General features: G+C 38.5%; 3 protein-coding genes across 5 annotated transcripts in view; 2 read left to right on the top strand and 1 right to left on the bottom strand.

The window, feature by feature from the left end:
* Window positions 1-10: 10 nt before the first annotated feature.
* pphln1 (periphilin 1) lies at window positions 11-19,250 on the bottom strand. Of its 3 annotated transcripts, none has more exons than XM_055153525.1 (11): window positions 19,106-19,250; window positions 18,764-18,821; window positions 18,556-18,611; window positions 18,253-18,468; window positions 13,942-14,015; window positions 13,290-13,403; window positions 12,684-12,844; window positions 11,975-12,061; window positions 10,354-10,409; window positions 6,651-6,788; window positions 11-1,017 (listed from the first exon to the last, which is right to left on the bottom strand). In XM_055153525.1, coding segments are annotated over exons 2-11 (1,179 nt in total). In that variant the 5' UTR covers window positions 18,765-18,821; window positions 19,106-19,250; the 3' UTR covers window positions 11-741. The 3 variants fall into 3 exon arrangements, with proteins under 3 accessions (XP_055009500.1, XP_055009501.1, XP_020782266.1); XM_055153526.1 differs by having other exon boundaries at window positions 13,942-14,012; XM_020926607.2 differs by lacking the exon at window positions 11,975-12,061.
* Window positions 19,238-21,278, top strand: zcrb1 (zinc finger CCHC-type and RNA binding motif 1). The gene is made up of 7 exons (XM_020926644.2): window positions 19,238-19,510; window positions 19,631-19,659; window positions 19,756-19,867; window positions 19,933-20,040; window positions 20,118-20,227; window positions 20,312-20,387; window positions 20,523-21,278. Exons 1-7 carry the CDS (start codon window positions 19,427-19,429, stop codon window positions 20,670-20,672), a joined length of 669 nt encoding a protein of 222 aa, XP_020782303.1. The 5' UTR covers window positions 19,238-19,426; the 3' UTR covers window positions 20,673-21,278.
* A 423-nt stretch (window positions 21,279-21,701) lies between these two features.
* The window catches only part of yaf2 (YY1 associated factor 2), a 30,662-nt gene continuing 30,264 nt past the window's right edge, over window positions 21,702-22,099 (top strand). Inside the window, exon 1 of the mRNA XM_020926502.2 lies at window positions 21,702-21,846. Within this exon, the coding sequence (XP_020782161.1) occupies window positions 21,821-21,846 (26 nt within the window). The 5' untranslated portion in view covers window positions 21,702-21,820. The remainder of the gene's footprint in view (window positions 21,847-22,099) is intronic.

The following is a 22,099-nucleotide window of genomic DNA, read 5'->3' as shown; positions in this document are numbered from 1 at the left end:
AACAAAATGAAAAATCTCCATAAATTCTTTTATTATTTAACTTTTAAAGGTTTTAAGCAAAAACACAAATTAATTAGGTCCTGGGCTAGATTTTCTTTCAAGCAAGCAAAAATAACATGAAATGAAAGAATAATTATAGTTTCACACATTATAAAAAGTCTTTCAACTGTTCAAACCTCTGCTGATTGACAGTCATTGTATAAAATGTACAGGACAAACTTGAACAAATGGTCTTGACAGGCATGACTTCTTGTGCTGAGTAAATCAGTATAACTCTTTTACTCTTCTTAACCCTGAATTTGAAGTATTTTAATGACAAATACTTTTAGAATAGTGTAATACTGTTCTTTTCCACAAAACATTGCATCCTCGAGTATGCATTAGAACTCCTCAATGAATGTCAGTCAATACATACATTTTCTATGAGAAAAAAGTATTTCAGTTTCTGAAGCTAAATGAGGATGGATTTTTATTTTTTAATAAAGGCAAGCTTTATTTTTTATTAAAAGAAACTGCCAAATCTCCAAGTAGATGTCATGACCATGATAACAGTATGTCCCAGCAGAATTAAAGAGTGGGTCAAACCAACACAGAACTAGAGAAGCAACACTTTTCTTCAAGTTGTGTCCACAGAGAAAATGAACAGAAGGCCAAAACCGTCCTTAGAACTTTTATCAAACACATGATTTGTAGTGAAAAAGTCTTTGCCATATAATAACAAACAGAACAGTCCAATTCTTATTAAAAAGAAGAGCTGTGATTGAGTCCAGTTTTATTGAGCTTATGGCTGCTGAGGGCTGCAGAGGTGGGAGTGGTAGAGTCACAGGCCAAGTGGTCAGACTGTTGTACCACTTCATCCAGCTCAGAAATGAACTGTTTTAGGTCCTCCAAACATCGCTCACGGATCTCCCCGAGGTTCTCTCGAAGGGGAACCTGCAGCTGTTTTTCTAGGTTAGGGTCTTTCGCAACAAGCATCTTCACCACCATACCAAAGGTTTCACAATCCTGCCGGTACACCTGGAGAAGAAGTAAAAACGATAAGACGAGGAGTGCTTTTTAAAGGTGCAGGTGGAGAGTCCGTAATCAACCTGTCTCCATGGAGATGTAATTGCTTTCCCTAGAATGTTCCATGGTATAACATTAAACATATCCATCTAGCATTTATTCATTATGGGTGTTTCTTTTGCTCAAAAATAAAATTCCTTCTGTGAATAGGGGCAACTCTCCACAGATCTGAACTGTAATGGAGCATAGCGCTGTAACCCGCTTGTCTCTGTACGTGATAGGCTTAGTATACTGGTGAACATTCTAGACAACGCAATATTATTTCCATGGAGACAAGCTGGTGGCAGACCCTCCACAAAAAAAATGTTACGCAGTGCACCTTAAAAATCTTTAATCTTTTTTATGAGAACTAGTTTCCTTCTAGCTTTACTTGTCAGCTGGCTGTGAATACTCCAGCACCGGCTGATTACCCTGGTGTTAAGATGAGTTGTGTAGTGTTAAATGATAAACAGTTCTTCTTTGGGGATTTAAAGAGATCTTTTAAATAGGACACTGTAGCCTGAGATGCTGTAAAATACATTTTAGAGGTGGCTAGCAGCCTACTAACAGCCATAAAAGAGACAATGAGGAGGAGTTGGTAGAGGCAAGCTTGTAGGAGCTGCTATTTCACACAGTCTCAAATGTCTAATAAAACAAATGAGAAAGTCTGGGTTTGCCACGCAATGCAGTTTGATTTGCAAAATAGCAAAATGCAAGTATGAACAGATTGGAAACAGATGTGGCGGTAATAATGACCTGCAATGGTTTTTCAATTCAGGGTTATTTCCTTGGTCATGATAGTGGACAAAGTGCTCTAATGACTTCATTGCAATTAGTATGATGAAAGATTGATTAAACATCATCAATGAAAGAAGTTAAAACTATTTCTTTATTCATAAAACTATGAACCAGTTGTTTCTAAAAAGTGTGTTGAGTTAACTTGCATAGTCACCCCAAAACCAGAAGTTTGGCAGTTAAAATCACATTCTTAGTTCATCATTTTGTTTGATCTGAGGCAAGAAAACTCTCCCACTTTCTCAGTTTTGTTTTTGGTGGTCAGTGCTTAGTCCAAACTTCAGTGAGGTCCAAAATTCAAACCATATTTCTGTTAGTCTTTTCCATGTCAGTTTTGGCACAATTGTTTATCTATGAATTAGCTATATAAACGGAATTAAAAACAATATGAGGCAACTATATTTTCCCATGCAAGCATATCACTATCCTTAAAATGCTATGGCACATTTACTGACGGTTGTTATACATGATTGTTGTGTGTTTAAGATTAGGAGACGCAAGGGTGAGTTTCAGGCATTCACAAGATACCAACAAACTCCAATGCTATGTATACGCCAATGTTTCTGGCTTATTTATAGCTTTTTTGCAATGTTCCTTGTAAAGTTAGAATTGCTGGTATGGGGCAGGGATCACAAATAAAGATCCAGTGTCACACATTTTTAACATGGCTCCACAATAGTTTCCAAATTCGGTGGTGCCCAAAAGTACCACTGTAATGAATAATAATGATTAGAACGTCGCCAGGGGAGATTAGCTCACTGGCTGCAACTACACTGGGAACGAGAAGTTTTTCCACAAAATGTCACAACCAAAAACAAGCTGTATTTATAAACTGAACCTGAGCGCAAAACAATTATAGAAGCACTAAATGTGTAGTCTACAGGTCCTAAAGTGGCGCCAAGGTATAATCATATTGTGGATGTTTTCCTAGCTAGTATACAGGCAATTTCCTTTTGTATATCTATGCTCATTGAGAGATCAAAATATCACCTGTAGCGATAAAACAATGTATTATTACAATTTTACCACAATGGTTTCAAATAAATAAGATCAAATAATCTTGAGTGTAAATAATTTGTAAAGCCAGCTTTTCTTTGAGGTTTCTAATCAGGGCACTTGAGGAAATATGCACAACAGCTTTTTATAATTAACATTGTACTGAAATAGAACTTCCTGTATTGAGAACGCACTTCCTCTGATCCCTCCCTTGTTATCCAATCAGGAAGGAAAAGACCTGTACTACAGACTTTGGGTGTAGATGTCCAAAAATAAGGTGTTTTTGAATGAATTAATATAGCAATGAATAAATACAATATAGTTAATAACCTTTTTTTTTTTTTTAAGTAAGTTTCAAATGATTTTACTCAAAGTTAAAACCAAGATCCCATGAGAGCTGAACAAAGTACGGTGGAAAGTTATGATAAAATTGTGCAATCCGTAACGGCTAAATGCAGGGGTTTTCCCTTTATAACCATTTTAGATTTTTATGCTTGTTGGTTCCAATTAATATTAATGCTTTCTTATTCCTATGGGAACTTAATTTCTTGCCAATTTCATTTTAGTTTTATTCATTTTAATACACTGCATGAACCATATTCCTTTTTGAATGAAAGAAAACTCCCTTTGTATCACAGCTCTGGCTATGAACAGTACAACATAATATCCTTCTTTGCCTTGTCACTCACTTGGCCCCTTGGTCTGTACCACAGCCAAAGTCAACCCTGACAATGAGAGAGTGGGTTCAGGTTGAATTTCAGCGGCCAATTTCACTTAGCTACACAAACACGGAGGGCGAATATAGCCAGTCCCGGTCCCACTGATGATGGAAAGCCTGGTCTGTGATCTATGAGAAGTGCATAAGACATCATCCAAGTGTGCTTTTAGAGCTACTGGGCTCCGTGTTTGGGGCCGTGTGCAGAGGGGGAGATGGCTAGACCAGATTGGGGCGCACCAACCCAAACATCGGCTGACACTGCTCAAAGTGACTGGGGAATGATGAGTGCTTACGGCCTACTGCAACGCAAACACGCCTTTGGAAAGATGGCTGTAACTAAAATAAATGCAACAAAGTGAAGGATTGTTGTAAGGGTACGTTCACACTTCCATCAAAATCACATGGAAATTGGGACTACATGGGAACTTAACACAGAACTAAACCTGGATTAGATCAGGACTGAACAAGGACGAGAACAGGACCAAATCAAGTCTACACATATATAAAAGGCATGACAATATCAATGTAATTATTTGAAATCAGTGCTTTTTTAAACTTTAGCATCAGACTTTTTATTATATTTTATCATCATGCGTGTATCTAGGGTTACAGAACATGTGCATGACTTTAGGACAGTGCATGTGCTTATGTGTGCGCTTTAAAATCAACTTTTGACCATAATATTCAAAGTACTTTGGAGTAAGTCACGATGTGTGAGAGACAAATCAGCTAAATCACATCTTTATGGTCAGATTGTGTTGTGACAAAGATCAGATTAAAGTCTAATTTGAGTGACGGAGCTTCTAACGGAGCAGTGCTTTCATTTAGCTTCAGACCCCCAGGGAATGTTCATGACTTCTTCATCTTTGTTTGACCTTATGTAAAAGGTTAAACAGATCACAAAGATGAAATAGTGACAATACTACTTCAGTTGTAAATTTACAAATTGGAACAAATACACTGGACTATGTTGGATGTTAAGTGCCAAGCCATGTGAATTCTTGACACGAGTCAATACTTTTAAAAGCCACTGAAAGTTGTGCAAGTCAATCTAAGTAACAGAGATTGACATGTGATAGACTTTGACTACAGAAGGGAACATTTCTTTGCATTTGCAGATTTGGTTTCAGTGAAGTGCAGTGGAAAAGAAAACTACAGAGTCAAACAGCCTTAGTTCAGTCTTAACATTTTAAATCCTTGTTCATATAGCGTTTTCCAAAAAAGATTTAACATTTAAACTCTCATTTTATGCTCCATTTCTAAAGTCACATACACTTTCAATGAATGATGTGCAATTAATTTGGTATCTGTGAATAATTACAGCATCGCTTTTGTGCAAACGCCAAATGTTGGAGTTGTGCGGTGTGGCCTATACAAAAACTGAAAGGAGACACAGATGGGGTAAAGACACAGGCTATAAAACGCACAGGGAGATGCAGTGTCAGCAGCATAGTTATAACGGCCTATAGGCTTTAGGGTGCTCTGTGGTACAGCTGGATGAGAGGGCCCAGTGCCTGCTCCAGGGCAGAGCTGGCTCAGCTTTAATGGTCCCAGTAAAGCAGCGGTGGTGCTCACTGGGGCAGGAATGGCTTTCATTAGATAACTGCGCAGAACTGAACCTACTGCCTGAGGTGGTTTTGCTCTGTTAAGTGCTCGACCTCCCAAATTTAAACACAAACCTATACTTATTCAAACTTCACTGGTTTTATCTCTTGGTTACAATGCTTATTATCCATTGTTCCCCCTGAAAGCTTTTGTGTGTTTCTTTATGGAGCCAGTTTCATTAGCTGTACTGCCAGACATTTAAGCAGTTCTGTTCTCAAACCAATATCTGGCTGGTAACAGAAAGAGAGAACACAATTGTGAATATTAAAGGCATCATACCAATTTTTTTCTCTTAAAAATGTGAATTAGTCCTTTTGACAAGTTTGCAGTGGTCCAAAGTTATTCCTCATCCTAATTATTCACTGAGACATGCTTTCCACAGCTCTCAAAAGACCATTGTGGTGTTTTTGCTATGACGATAAAGAACAAAAAAGAAACTACAATTAGCATGCTAACATGCACTTCCTGATGATCAGATCCTAAAATATTTTCTAAGGAGACAGCACGCAGAAAAGTTAGTTTGTCAGACTGGAGAGTTTATGCAATTTAACTGTATTGGGGCAAGACAAATTTTGCTCAAATACATGGGAAAGAAAATCAGCTTCAGGGCCTTTAAGATGTACCTACCACCGTGGCCGATGGTCAGAAACCTTAATTTCCTGCCTTGTTATGAATGTTTTAAGTGGCTGTTGCAGCAAAAACAGTTCTAGTAAAATAATTCACGTGAGAGTCAAAAACCAAATGCAGACACGCGTTACCAGGAAAATATGCCGAAGTTACAGTATAGGCCATACAAGCACCAGGCTGACATTTATAGAAAGGCAATACACTTGTGCCCACTTAATGAGAAAATTGTAAATGTTAAATCTTTCCATTTGAGACCACTGTGAGTGTGTGACACAGTTTGACTCTGGGTAGCTTTATAAGTCAAATATATAGTTTCTAAGGACAGAATTAGCTATATCAAGTTGTGTACAAAAATTGAACAAAATATATATGGTAATGTATAAAAAGTCTAATTCTTAATCGATACTAAACTAGATAATCATTAGAGCAGGTCTAAATACTAAAAAAGTCACGTTCACAGGACAGAAATTAACCTGAATAGTTTTAGAACTAAAACCACATAGATTAGTGTATGCCCATAGACCAAAGTAAGTACTATGATGAATGAAAATGGCATTTTATTGTTTTAATAAAGAGTGTCTTTTATTTTTTATCAATTTGGTATTAGTATTGAGTCTGTCCCTTAGTATTGAAATAGAGTTTGAAATTTTGAGTTCCATATAGGCTATGGGAGTCCAAATGAATGAATTACTTTATAATACAATATAACTACGCGTTGTCAATTAAAAGACAGCTTACCTCTGAACTGCAAGATCTATTTTTTCCCATTTGAGATTTGTTTGTGTCTGCAGAAAGCCTCTTTTAAATCTGCCTTTCAACAGTACTGTACATAGTTCTTTTCAGTGTAAGCTATGGCATCAGTTACCTTCTCAATCTCCTGGGCTTTCGCTGTTATGGCTAAGGCTCGTCGCTCGTGAAAGTTAGATTTCTGAACATCTTCTTGGTTTACGACAGGAACTACCGCCTTCTCTTCTGGTTCGGCTTCAGGCAGATGGATCTCCTCCTAGAACAAGTCAATAAACACAAATGTACAAGGTTTTTCACAACAAAAATCAATATGTCAGCATTTAAACACTAGTGAAGAACAGATACTGAGGATTAAAAAGGTTATAAAAGAAACGTATCATTCCAATTAGTGTTGAAAGACTGAACTCAGCAACGAGTCAGCACACTGTTCTGACATAACCCATAAACCTTTCACTGGGATTCTAATAAGGGTTGTTAGAAGAAAATAAAAGTATAAACAATTCCAGGCTATGATGGAAATTTCACTGAACTTTTGTGATATGAATACCAGAAAATATCTCAAAATTTAAAAGGTCCATATTACACAAATTTGACTCTTGAGCTTTTAGCCATGTTATAATGTTGTTACCTCCTCAAAAACCTGGAGTTGTTTTTTGTTTCATTCACACATGAGTAATCCTGGTTTATTTGTCTGTCTACAGCTCTAAAGCTCAAAATGCTCTGTTCCACCGTGTAATCATGAAGTTCAAGTTTCACATTAAAAGCTACCTTTTACCTTTTGTTCAGTAGGGATTTGCAATTCAAGGGTTGAAATTATTCAAATAAATCTAATGAAGGTGTGTGGAATTTAAAATACAGGGGGGCACTTCTTGTATTACCACTTGACATCAAATGGTAGAACAGACCGTTTTCAGTTTGAGAGATGAGCTCAGCCTAAATATGCAGGGTTTGTGTGTTAAAAATGTATGAATGAAACAAAACACAACTCCAGGTATGTCTTGATGAGGAAACAACATTACAACACAGATCAGAAAATACCATAACACAGGCCCTTTAAAGCCTCTTAAGAAGTTGCATAAAGTGATTTGACAACTGAGTTATTTCCGAGTGCTGAGATAGGCTGCCCAGATGAGCCATTGGTCATTACATAGTCCGACTGGAAAGCTACACACTGCAGAAAATGAAAAGGGCATCGGTGAAATTAGGCCAACTTGGATCACCATACAACGTAACTACAGTTGTATAAAAGACTAGAGAACACTGAATTGCTGAAGCATGGCTAAAGACGACTCTAAAGACAGGAAAATGACCTAGGACAAAGTCATATTAAATCTTCACTTGGATGATGAAAGCAATTACAGGCAATAGTACATACTCTGAGCAGGGTTTGAAAAGAAAGAACAACTCGTAAAACTCCGTCTATTATTGTGATTCACTCCCTGCAGAAAAGGTTCACTGTGTACACGGTGAAAAATCCAGTTTGTCAGTCTTCAACGTCACAGACACAGCGTAAATAGCCCTGTCTGAGTCTCTTACTTCACTTGTACTGAGGCTGCCCTACCCTGGGACAAACTCCACACAAGGCATACAAATAATCCAGACTTCTTCTAATCGTATTGTGAATTAGGTCTTTGGAGTTTGTTGACCTCAATATTTTATCTATGTCCAAATTCATCCCTGTGCTGCGGTCTTGGTCAGGGCAGTGCATTTTTCCAGCCGATAACCCACTGAAGACATTAAAAGAAAGATAAGGCTGGAGCAGGGTCTTCCTCTTATGATCAAAGTAAGAAGAGAGGGCCGCTTTGCTGTTATCTTTCACAGATTTTAAACAAACATTTGGGCAGAATTCGGCAAATTGCTTTAGACAAAGTAGACACTGCAGGCTTATAGACAGACAAGTATTTGAGGGACACTTCAGGATTTCACATAAACACAGGAAATATTAGATTTATTTAGACTAAAATTAACTTACCATAACCCAGTGATGCGCTCAAGAAAGACTAACATCCACCCATTCTTGAATTTAACTGGGTATGAATAAAAACTACCTTTTACAGTGGTGGAACTACTTTATTATATAGTCTTATACCAGATCTGATATAAAATGCCATACTAAAAGTCCAATTCTGTCTAAAGAAAAAACTCATTTTAGTACTGATTTCTTGAGGTTCAACAAAATGGAACAAAGCTGGAGAATCACAAGGTTTCGTGCATGTTATCCCCATAAACACCTCTCATAACACATATAATCACCACCATAACCAAGACAGATCCTTCTACAACCAGAGACAAAGCCTGTTTTTGACCTTTAGAGTAACTGCATTGCGGCTCCACCCAACAGGCCACCCTCTAGTCTCCTCTGCCCCAAACCAGCTCCACCTCAGCGGGCAGCAGGAGGAGGGAGGGGGGAGTAAGTGAAAGCTCAAAGGGGGGCCACGACTCACCTCTTTTATCTCCTCAAAGGTTATAGGATCATGCCCCAGCCAGGAGAAACACAATGAGGCACAGGATACATTAAACACATGACAGCAGCGTGTGCAGGGGCGGGGCAGGTCTGAATCTTTCAACACAGACTTTGATTTTGTGGAGGGCACTGCTTCAGGAAATACTGTTTGAGGACTGCACTGGTATTTTTAGATTGGATCTGGGGTTTATGAGGTTGACTTCAAGGTAATAAAACATGTAAGTGCAGTTTTCAAGTGCATTTTAAATGTAACACAAAACATCACTATTACCAAGACTATAGAACAGCTATGGGTAGACTTGAAATAATGTATTGTCAAATTATTAAATGCTTACCATCATTCTGCTAATATTAGTACAGTGTTATAGTACTATACACACCACTACAACAACCTTTTTTTTACTTTTCATTTTCAATTTACAGATGGCAGAGGTTGCAAGATTCTACTTTTATTGTGTTCATATATTCACATTTTATTTCTATAGGCCACTTGCTGCATCTTGGAAGCCCTATAATGACAGTTAGCAACAACTACACACTCTGGGTCAAGAAAGGAAACGAGTGTTCATTGATTGGACCAAACTGACCAAAACACATGCTGACAGGATCCCTCGGGAGGCTGAGGCTTGTGGGTAAGATCGAATGATAAAGTTTGGACTTGGGTTACAGACTCTCTTCTCTCCTGGGTGGTCACGGCCCCACCAACTGCCTCTAATCACATCTGATGCCATTTCCACTGCTTGGTATAGACAGGGAGATCGTATCGGTACAACAAGGGCCTGGCTGCATGACAGGTGGCAGATGCCTATAGGTTTTTAAAAAGAGCACTTTTGAGGGGACAACTTTGTCGACATACAATCTGTTTTGACTTCATTACAAGCTCCAGTGATTGAAGTCTGCTTACACCACAGGTAAACAAAGCACAGGCTACATGGCTTTCAAGCTCCGCATGAGTGCCACTTTAAAACCCATTAACATACTTCAATGCAACTAAACGCTTATTAAAAGGATGGGCCCAAAGAAGTTCCAGATGATTTTGGCGGTAAAGTGACCAACAGTGCCTCAAGTTTACAGTTAGAAATACAGTATCTATAGCTTACAAACCTATATAAGTAGAACTACTTTGATTTACTTTGAGAATTGCTTTGATTTAATATGCTCTTTACTTATTGAATTAAAATAGATTACTGTGTGTAGAATAATAATATTTCAACACGATTCATTTGGGCTTGGGTCTTTGAAAAATATGCAACAATATGCAGAATATGCTTTATAAAAGTTGACAATGTAGGAGTATTAGCTCAAAAAACATGATTCTAAAAACTGAAGTATGAGCATGAGTGTACTTTGGTCTCACCTTGCTTGGAGATGCACTATGTGGTGAACCTTCCCTTGAGAGCCCTGGAATTTTGTCTGACAAGAAAAAAAAGAAAAGAAAAATACAATATGATTACAAACAAAGAGCAGATTAAATTCAAGGTGCTTGGTTGAAGGGTATAAGGGGAAGTTGGTTCCACAATCCAGACAGGTACCTGAAGCTAGAACAACCACAGAATCAGGAATTAGCTCTGTACCATCTCCAGTGGCTCTCCTCTCCTTACAACATTTCATTTTATTTCATAATACAATGGTGCCAATTTTAAAGAAAGTGTTGTGTTTATGTCTGTATGTGCTACAATAGCTTTACTTTATCATTGAGTAAGACTTTATAAAGGTGACTGCACACTAGAGGAATAGCTATTTATTAGGCAATAGAAATTAAAGTAATCCTAATTTTACAAATTTACTGTTGTCAAGTCATGGCGTCAATCATGAATAGTTGCAAAATTGACAAATTTCTACTCATGATAATTGGTCTTCAGCTTCTTCTACACAACTTTCAATTCCTCCCAACCTTCCCCAAAGGAATCTCAGGCATTGTGGTCAGCAGACTCACTGTCTAGGAACAAATGATCTTTGAGGTCCAGGGCACAGCAGAAAAACACCACCGATCTGACTTGAGGAATATCCATCAGACACTCTACACCTCTGCCCTCTCTGCTCCACACGACCAAGTGGCATTTTTATGAAGCCTGACAAAGTGGCAGTCGGCTGGGTGAACGGCTGCCGGGCGCGTTAGAGGCACTTTCTGACCGCTTCGGGTTACTAGCACTGTGTAAAGGTTAAGTTTAAGGATTATGATCTTACAATACGGTATGTTATATAGATTCTCTGTGGAGCACACCTCTCCATTGTATGACCAAAATAATGTGTTATTTTAGATTCATCTTTCAGGCTAGCTTCTTGTATTTCCAGTAGGGCTGAATAGGTTTGTAAAAATATCTTTAGAATTTTTTTTTGTTCTGTTATGTAAAGCAATTAGATTTAGAAGACATAATTAATTTTATTAAAATGCTCATTTTCTTTAACATTAGAGAGAAAATTGAAATATGAAACTAATGCAAGAGTCACATGCGTTTCAGAAATGTGTAGAGGTCTAAATTAATGTGAGGATATTTTTTCTTTTTTTTTCAGAAACTAGAAGTGCTTGCAATGTGATGTTTGCAACTTTAGCTTCAAACATTACAATTACATTAGAAGATTTAAAGAAAATATTTTTCTGTAAAACTAGAGATAGTTACCAGCCCTGGAGATGGTAGCAAATGTAAAGGAAAAACTACACACAAGCAAACCTGTGATCTATACACTACAACACATGGACATGGAAAATGGTCTGTAATCCAATTAGTAATACGAAACAGTGACTACTCTAAAGGTTACAATACACAGAGCCCATCAGACCAAAAGGAAGCTATCAGGCACTAATGAAAAATGGGTGCAGCAAACTTTGGATCTGGGTGAAATAAAATATGTAAAGTACATATATAATTTCATTTACAAGGCACACATAAGTTATGATAACTAAAAGGTACAAAATGTAAAAACAAATTAAGATGCTTTCACCCAGTTTTAGGTAGTTCATTGTTCAATGTACCGACCCAAAGTTTCATGTCCACTTTGTTGAGAATACAGCGCCCCCCAAAGGTATTCAGAAAGACCTGCATGTCCTTCTGTTGAGTCCATACCTGAAAAGCCAATGAGTCAGACAGTCAGTAATTATTTCTTATTAAAAAACAATAAACGCCGTGATTGGTTCGTTATGCTGGATGACAAAATTAATATGACGATAGACTTTCTACACTACTTTTAGATTAAAATTTGATTTAAATTACAGCGATTTAAAGTTAAACGTCCAATATTAGACTAAATGGATTCTTGTTTAAGCCATGTTGTAATCTCGTCGAAAACATACTCAGAGTTGCGTTTTATGTCATTCACACATGTATGAGTAATCCTGTTTGTTTTTTTTCCATTTGTCTACATCTCCAAAGATCAAAATGTTTTATTCCACCTTGTGATGTCATATAGTGGTAGCTTTCAAGTTAGGGGTTGTGTCTTTAATGTGTGTGAATGAAACAAAACTCCAGGTGTGTTTTTTTAGAGAAAACAACACTACAACGTAGTTCATAACATTGTGTAATATAGACCCTTTAAGCAGTAAACCTGTAGGGCACCAAATAGCAGTAATAGTTAAATGAAAGAATATATAAGATAATATATGAAAATAAAAATCTTGATATAGATGACTTTTTGATAACCAAACCATCTTCAGGGAAACTTAGTTGTAGCAATAAACTTCTTTCATACTTTTGCTTTGTGCCGCTGGGAATGGCAGGTTCTTGGCTCGGTCTGGTGAGTATCCCCGGCTGCTGACGCTGGAGCCGGAGCGACTGTGGGGGGAGCGGGCCACTTCTCTACGCACTGGGGAGCGCTCTCTGATGGGAGCAGAGAACTGAGCTGCCTTCCTCCTGAATCACAACCAGAAAAAAATTATAGAAAAATTACACTATGTACAGCAAGACTTGGATTGTGTTTTAAATAAAATATATATTAATGAGAGGAAAAATATTGCCACACCATTAGTGTATCTGTACCACTAATATTACTTCTATTCAAAAAAGCAAAGCAAGACATTTTGAAAACTCATTATTGGAATGTATTTTGTAAATGTAGCTCAATGCTGCCATCTAAAGATACAGAATATTTTTTACATGTTGTATTTTGTATGTTTTGCAGTATTGTCTTACAAATCTATCACAGGCATGAACACCAACTATTTTGTTTTAATATTAGGATGCAGTTTGCAAAGTGATTCAAGTAGCAATGAATCTTCGTGGTGTTGAACAATAAAAAATGGCTGAAACAGCACTGCCCTTCTCACTTTAAAACTACATTGTAAGAAATATTCCGTACCCGCGGTCAAGGTTGAGAATGGCTTGTACTAATGTGTCTTCTCCACTTTCTGGAAGGGCTCTGGCTGCAGGGTACATGCCTTGGCCTCTCACAGCATGGGGAGGTGCACGAGAACTGTGGAAAAGAAACATTATCAATTTCTTTCATTGTATTCCCAGTGCAAGTTAATCATTTACAATGTTTTAGCAGAGCTCATAGCATGTGATCAGGTACAAAAACAAAATATAACTTTGGGGAATAGGTCAGTTTTTTTGGGTTTTTTTTTTTTTTGCTAAATTGTCTTCAGTTGTTTCAGTATGAATTAAAAAAAAAAAGTCTAGGGCGATGAAATCCCAGTGACTGCCTGTAATGCAATGTAAATAGGGAGGTTGACATAAGGCCAGAGAAGAATGTGATTTATGCTTCCTGTAACATAAATATGTGTATGAGATAGACCTATAGATGTGAGGCCCGCACATGTGCAGATGCCCCTCTCCAAAACCAGGAAATCCTGGAGTGGCCCAGGAGACGTGAAAGGCTGTCCTCTGCTGGCCATAATAATAACAACAAAAGAGAACATACTGTATTCATAAGGAACATGAAGTTATAGTAAATTCTGCAAATTAAAACAAACACAAAAACCGCAGAAGCAATAACTTTCAAAATTAGTTACCTAAATTCTAAAGTCCTTCCGGGGTGTGGCTCTTCTCTGGGAACTCTTTGAGCAGGGTAGGAATAATCTTCCTGCTAAAAGAAATTAGTAAAATGGTTTAGATTAAAGGAAAATATAACTGTGTAGAACATTTCAGAGAATTTGTAAATAGTTCTTGAAAATAAAAATAAAAATTTAAAAAAAGATTTTAAGACTGAAGACTAAATTTAGACACATACATTTAGGCTACTACTCTAAAGATGCATTTTTCTGCTGTGGAATGTAGTGACTTATCCCAAGAAAGATTTGACCTAAACACATATTACCTTCATAATCTAAAGTTGAGCTACAATACCAAACTTTGTAAAACGATTAAGTTTTCCTCCATACTGTAACATATTGTAAAAGCACTGCTTGTGTCAAGTAGATCCTAAAAATCTGTTTCAGTACTAAGGGAAAGGTGTTATATACTGTATTAGGGATGGGCATTCGATTAAATTTTCTTAATCGATCGTCGGAAGAATTAACGATCGATTATTGATTAATCAATAACGTTTTTATATTAAAATGATCATCATTATTATTACTATCTGCACTACTAATCTGCATAAATAAATTCAACTTTATGACATATAAACCGTAACGACTCTAGACCCACATCAATCCGTTTTTATAATCCGGCATTATAATGTGTTTAATTCAGTTTTGCGCAACTCTCACAGAAACGAAACTTAAAACCGCATCGCTAATTTGCATAAACTAAGCGCAGATAAAACTACAGCTCTTGTGCGCTGATGCGGTCAATTTCTGTCGGATTAAAAACATGATTCAGTGGAATACAGGTTAGTGTGACCATATGCGTTTGTCAAAACCAGGACACTGTACAGAGGATGGGAAGTGGGTCCTCGTCATCGACATTGCGCGACTCTCACCTGGCAAAACTTTTTCCCACTGGACACAGAAACATATCTTCCTGCTTTATACTAGAGCCCGACCGATATGGATTTTGCTGTGGCCGATATGAAACCGATATAATGGGAGATGGAGCTGCCAATAGCCGATATAATCACCGATATATATTAAGTGATGTAAAAATTCACTGTAAATCTTGAATTGTTTAAAAAACTTAGGTTTGGCTCTAGTGGATTCTAAATTGGGTTTATTTGGGCAACATTTATTGTTATTCTGACTCTTTACATCATATTTACATACAGTAGATTGGCCTAATGGCATTTTTGCATCACATTCTAGCTACTAGTGATGGGTATTCCAGTTTTTTTTTGGAAAACCGACTCTTTTGGCTCGGATCACTAAAGCAGCTGGCTCTTTCGGCTCCCAAGCGACTCTTGAGATTGTTTTGTTGCAAGCAGGACTAAACCAGAACTGAACCAGGACTGAAAAAGGACTAAACCAGGACTAAAACAGATTTAAACCATGTGTAAAACAGGACTAAACGAGAACTGAACCAGGACTGAGTGTCGGGACTCGGTTTCTCTCTCTCTCCCTCACTCGAGCCCAAGATTAGTCCTGGTTTATTCATTTTATGCTGAACTGCAGCCAAATATGCACTTTTTTTTTTATCCTATGCACACGCATATTTCTGAAAGTTTCGTTTTCAGCCGCTGCTGCGGTCAAACCACGGGTCTACATGCAGCTTGAAGAGAAAAAGTGAGAAAAAGAGAAAACACGGCTCCCAATAAGAAGCATACTCCCGTCGTTCGCTTCAAAGAGCCGGCTCTAAGAGCCGCTTCGTTTGCGACCGACCCATAACTCCTAACTAGTAAAAAAGCTACTTATTAGCCTTTAGCCGTAAAAAACTTGCGCGCCGCTGGTAATTAAAGGTTGTATGGAGAATTTTTTTTGTTTCAAATTGTCAATGATAGCATTATAGAGGTGCAGTAGCCTTGTAATTATGATGACCAAAAAAAAGAGAATAAAAATTCATCAACTCTGGACGTGGTGGGGCTAAACATTTGCCAATAGATAACGACACTGCCTTGTTATCTGTTAGCTGACAGGCTGTCAATCAAACTCCCTACGTTTCTAGCGTAACTGACTTGCCTGCGCGCTGCCATTACGTGGTTTGCGTACGCCTGTCACGCAGTCCACAGACGCAAGCCGCACAGACGCTGTTTACTCCACCAACGCAACAGTTCTTAGCGGCTTTTTTTGACCTATATCTTCCTCGCAGTTAGCACAAAGTTTGTTGCAATGGCAGACAAGAATCCAGGAGCGGTTAGCCGCAAAAGAAAGTCCGTTTTTGAGATTGCTGAAAGAAGAAGACAAGGGGAAAAGCAGCTAAGCCAAACTAAGGTGATTCTTGAAGATTCATTCCAGTGATGGCGCAACTGAAGCAGACGAAGGGTCTAAAGACTGACGCATTGGTCGCCAAATTACTCCTGGACAGGTAACTTCTGCTTATTATGAAAACGTACTTTATTTCCAAGAGCTAGACAAACGTTTTTCAGGACACGAAAGCGATATCCTATGTCTGAAAACGTAATTTTCAAGGCAAAGAAAGAGTCCGCTTGCTGCTGCGTGTTGTAGCTAGTTCATTCGCACTGAATCTCCGCGCACCCTTCTCTGCACCCTTTCCTGCTCCTGTCCCCGCTGCCTGTTCCGCTCTTCCCCCTGCTCCTCACTTCTCCGGGCACGGAATCTCCGCGCACCGCTCCCCTCTCCTCTCCCTGCTCCCTGCTCCGCTCTTCTCGTCCGCGCACCCGTTCCCCCCGCTCCTCACTTCTCCGCCTTGCCTAACCAACACTGTAGTTAGTTGTTTACAAGTCATGTGCAGCGCACCGGCTGTAAACAAACCTGTTTCTGGCGTAAGGAGGAGGCGGGAGGAGGCGTTTCTACGTAGGGAGCTGTAGGGGAGGGGGGGTGGTTTCACGCATGCGCAACATTTGAAAAAGGACAAACAGTCGCTGGATTTCTCATTCCTTGGAAAATCCTCTATACAACCTTTAATTATATGCATAAATGTGGATCATTCACACGTATATTCACAGCTCATTTACATATCAATGCTGGTCCAGTAACAAATATACGGCCAATGTAGTCACTTTACAATAGGCCAGTAGAAAACAGTCTGTTTATGTGTGGGAGCTACAGCAGCTAACCACTAACAAATAGCCAAAACTAGCTGCTATGTATTTCCAACACTCAGCGCTCACACAGGCTCCTCCTCACATCACAAGTCTGCACTAATAAATGTACTTTTAATCCAGACTCAAACCGATTGTCCGTAAAAAGAAAATAATCTCAGTGTTACGCACCGCTGCGGGTGTAAACAATAGTACGCGAGTGAAGTGATGTGACTCTGGTGGTGTGTTCAGGGACAGTACGGACATACACACACACAAATTACTCCGTAGATAAATACTGATGTGGAGCCACATATTAGGACATTTATCTGTCTGTAAATTGGATTAAATGAACATAATGTAGAGAGTCTAAGCTTTATAACGAGGTATAACATGCCCACGTGAAATATCGGCCCATATCAGCAAGCATATCAGCCGATAGCCGATATGTCTCCAAGTGCCCATATCGGTGATAATATCGGCCAGCCGATATATCGGTCGGGCTCTACTTTATACACTGTGCACATGGCCTCCCATTTGTCCCAAACGCAACGAAAGCGTGGAATTTCTTGTACAAGTCATCGTTAGATACACATTTGTGCTTCGGTACATTGCAGGCTGACCGACTGTTTGTGTCTCGCTCCTTCTGAGTGCAGAGAGCTACATGTACGGACCCCTGTTTGGTCACGCTACGCACAGCAACCTACATTTGGTTTGTCGATAAAAATTAACATAATCGATGAAATTCCTAATGATCAATTATTGATTAATTGATTAATCATGCCCATCCCTATACTGTATATCCAAATTTTTGTGAAATCCCTCAGTCATCCAGACTCCATAGCAAAGGAAAAATTCAAAAACTTGTGTCCAGTCGACAGAATTTAATTTTTCCACAATGTATGTCCCAATGATCATACTATATGTCTGCAAAGTCTAAAAAATAATAAATTGATTGCAAATAACAAGCTCATAATCAGCTAAGGTGGTTTCTCCTGCTTCAGTCCACAATCCAAAAAGTTAAATATGAAGACCACAAAATGTGTCCATGAAAATACTAGTGACAAAGGATTTTCTGATGGTTCTGGGTTTGAAAATTTGGTACCACATCACAGACATCAGTATCAATTAGTATTAGTATCAATTGTCATAATATAAGAGCCTGCTACTCTCCGTGCCTTGTAATTGTCTCTGGGATGAATAAAGTGATTGAACTGAATGAATGTAATTGCACTGTTCACATCCTTACCCGTCTTGAACCTGGACCTGCCCGGCGCTCTGCGGGGAAATGAACATTGTCTGCATGGTAAGCCCTGTCTTCACCATGGTAACTGCGGGGGCCACCTCCGTTTGGGAAAAAGCGAGAAGCTCCTTCAGAACCATAACCACTGCGACCACCGTAATCTTCCTCTGGTCTGTAAGGGACCCTTCTCTCCACTCCACCGGCTGCCCGAGGATAGGGACCCTTAAATAACACAACAGATAATCAGCCAACTACAAAGTTTACATTAAAGGTTTAGGATTTCCATTATATTTAAAAATACACACTCACCGGTCTTTCATTTATAAAGCGGTCGTCATACACATTTCTGTCCCTCCTGTATGCCACTGCAAAACAAATGTAGCTATTACAATTTGCAATGAGTTGATCATCATGCACAACCTAGTATTCTATTTAAAACAAGTTAAATGTGATAGGAAAAGACTGAAACATTATTGAGAACAGCTCTGACATAGCCTATAGTTAAAAAAATACTTACTTTTGCTTATATTGTGTGAATCTCTGAGAAATTAGTTAAATTATATCTTCAGCACAATCTGCAAAAAAGATGATCGGAAGTCAGTAATTTCCTACATGCGTAAAAGACTAAACAGCACCACAGGCATCGAACAGTCGTGTTTTTGTTATGTTATCACTTATTTTATCTCCATTTGCACAACAATCAGATCAGAGAATTGCTACGGTGCTAGCCTGTGCTACTATACATCGCTCGTTTAGCACAGGGAGCCACAAGATTATTTAGCGGTTGTATTCAGACTAGAGAAAACTACAGGCCGCTTGACAATTATTCTTAGATTGGCTTTAAAAAAGATGCACGTACAATCACTTAGATTTATTCACATGCAGCGCAGAGAAGTGCAATAATCCGGTCTGTTTCTCTCGCTATCATTTGTTTAGCATTATAGCTTCCCCCAGTCGCGCTGTTGCTTACGTCATCTTTGTGTGCCAGACAAGGTTACGTCGTTAAAATGCGTCCGAGTTTGTTTTCGTTAGCTTAAATCGTAGCGTTTTATATTTCATTCTTGTTGTATCTAAATCTCAGGTTCATTTGTGCGATTCTGTAGCGTATGCTTAGATCCAGGTTTGCACAATGCGTGGTCTATGAAAACTGTATTTACACGTTACGTACATTGTTGTTATCATGAGTGGGGGACTGGCGCCAAGCAAAAGCACTGTGTATGTGTCTAACCTGCCTTTCTCTCTCACCAACAATGATCTCCATAAGGTAAATTATGCCCTGAAGAAGTCTTAAAGATGTGTTGCTAAGTCACATTGAACAATGTTTAACTTTTCTTTTCTTTATTTATTCTCTTTCTTGTTTTTTTTTTTTTTTTTTTTTTTTTAGCTATTTACCAAGTATGGGAAAGTTGTGAAGTAAGTATCCACCATAGCCAGCTATTGATTTATGCGCGAATCAAAGTGCAGTTTTTGTTGTTTGTTATTATGTTGTAATGTAATGTCATGTTTTAGGGTGACTATAGTCAAAGACAAAGACTCTCGAAGAAGTAAAGGTATAGCATTTGTTCTCTTTCTGGACAGAGAATCAGCCCATAACTGTGTACGAGCAATCAACAATAAACAGGTCAGTGATGCCAAGTTAAGTGTGTAATAATGGGCTGGTTTAACAATATTACCTGTATCTTGCAGTTGTTTGGTCGAACCGTTAAAGCAAGTATTGCTGTTGACAATGGACGAGCAACCGAGTTTATAAGGAGAAGGAACTACACAGACAAGTCCAGATGTTATGAATGTGGGGTCAGTGTCTAAACCGATTTAAAACAGGTGTCATACTCAAGTCAGATACTGTTTATTATGTATGTTTAATGCACCAGGATACAGGACACCTAAGTTATGCATGCCCCAAAAACATGCTTGGTGAGAGGGAACCTCCAAAGAAAAAAGAAAAGAAAAAGAAGAAAAAGCCCCAACAGCATGAGCAGCAGTGAGTTTTTTTTTTTTTTTTTTTTTTTAACAAAGCTTTTACATTGGGTTTATGTACATGTTCTCACTGATTGTATTTTGTCAGGGATGATGAACCAGAAAGTGAAGATGAGGGTGAGGATCCAGCTCTGGACAGTTTAAGTCAAGCTATTGCCTTTCAGGTAAGTTGACGGAAATGGTATAATTTGCTGCAATTTGTTATTGGAAAAACGTTGTGACAATATGACCCTATTTATTATATATTAATTAAATATCCTAATAAGATTTGTTAATCTTTGCTTTGTCTTCTTCTTCAGCAAGCACATATAGAAGAAGAAGAGGACAAACGTAAAAGGCAGGCAGCTTCATCTAAAGAAGATGGTGGTCCGTCCACTTCCACTGACTCAAGGAAACCCAGGATCAAAAAAAGTGCATACTTCAGTGATGAGGAGGAGCTCAGTGACTAAACACTCTTTATACACATGCCACCTTGTCAGTCTTTCACAAACCAGCACATTGATCTTTATGTCCTAGTTGTATATACTATTTATTTTTTATTTTTTTTTACAAAATGTACTTTTAATTTTCAACCATGCTGTCATTTTTGTACTCATGATTGTTGTGCTGTCAAGCACATATAAAATAAATAGGGCCTGTGTTGCTTTCCAACTACTGGTATATAACGTTTTGAAATCTATGTTTTATTTTAGTGGTGTATCAAGATTATTAGATGGAGAATTACAGTCATGTAAACACAAACTCTGTTAAGGCAAAATAGAGGCTTCTAACTGGTGAGTGAGGTAATAATGAAGAGTACTGCACTCTTCTGTGCAGTATAAATGAGATACAACATTATCTCAATTTAATATTTCCTCCAAAATGCCACACTTAATAATAATGCCCAAAGGCTATAGCCAGACAAGACTAAATAATTCTCTAAAAGGGCTGAAGAACTGGTCTGAATTTTACAGTGGAATGTTCTGTTTAACTGTCACAATGTGGTTTTGTTGACATTGTTCATAGTTAATATATCTGTAATTGGATCTAACTGCATGAAACAAAAATGTCCAATGTCTAGCATAAATAAACAAATATGAATTTTTCATTTAAGTGGTGCCATTATTCAACCCAAAGATGTTTTCAGAAAATGACTTTTGGCCGTTATTATGATCAGATTAATGTCGCAAATTTGTTGAGCTAATCCCTAATTAATATTAATAAGGTTCCTGATATTTGTGGAAAAACAACACTGATCTCCCATACAGTTAAACAGGCTCCTGTTCTCCATCTGAAGCTTTGACACCATCAGATGCTAGAACCTATAAAACGTGTAGGTAATAATAACCAACTGGACTTCTAGTGTAAGGTGTAAACTGAAGAGCTCCAAGAGGGCGCATGAAGGCGGTGCATGGATGGATTCATCAGGAGGAATGTCAGCCTCGGGAAGTGACGCGCTCGCTGATTGGCCAAGGCGAGTCACGGGACCATTTCCCAAGCGGAGTTTCCACGACAGCTGGAAGCCGAGCGGCAGAAGCGCATCGCTTCTTTACTTAAAATAATAGAAATAACATATCCTGTACTCGTCATAGCGCTTCCAGATACACTGTGGTCTGGCATGGGAGACAAGAGGAGTCCTACAAGGTAAACACAAAGGCGGAGTGTCCTAGATCTCCGCGGTGGGGGAGCGGACATCGGCGGAAAAATGGGGTTTCTCCTCCACGGTCTCTCTCCCTCGCTCTCTCTGTGAATGTGTGCGCGCGTGTGAAAACCTCAGCGCCAATTACAGTGTCGGATCAGCGCGTCTGCAGATGATTTCTAAATCCTATCAGGCGAGCCCAGATGTGTGCTATCGATAACCTTCCTGGTTACAAACCGAACTCTTTCGGTTTCCCCT

This window comes from Boleophthalmus pectinirostris, unplaced genomic scaffold (assembly GCF_026225935.1).
Source record: "Boleophthalmus pectinirostris isolate CB_2022bp ecotype Guang Dong unplaced genomic scaffold, ASM2622593v1 HiC_scaffold_18, whole genome shotgun sequence".
Lineage (NCBI taxonomy): Eukaryota > Metazoa > Chordata > Actinopteri > Gobiiformes > Gobiidae > Boleophthalmus > Boleophthalmus pectinirostris.
This window is presented reverse-complemented; position numbering and strand designations above follow the sequence as displayed.

Coding starts and splice junctions, on each gene's coding strand:
- pphln1 (XM_055153525.1), bottom strand. Junction 14,016..18,252: donor CAGGTCCAGGTTCAAGACGG/GTAAGGATGTGA, acceptor AATTTCTTTTAG/CAGGAAGATTATTCCTACCC. Junction 6,789..10,353: donor ATAGTGCATCTCCAAGCAAG/GTGAGACCAAAG, acceptor GACTTGTTCTAG/GAGGAGATCCATCTGCCTGA.
- zcrb1 (XM_020926644.2), top strand. CDS start 19,427: ATGAGTGGGGGACTGGCGCCAAGCAAAAGCACTGTGTATGTGTCTAAC. Junction 19,511..19,630: donor CCAACAATGATCTCCATAAG/GTAAATTATGCC, acceptor TTTTTTTTTTAG/CTATTTACCAAGTATGGGAA. Junction 20,388..20,522: donor GTCAAGCTATTGCCTTTCAG/GTAAGTTGACGG, acceptor CTTCTTCTTCAG/CAAGCACATATAGAAGAAGA.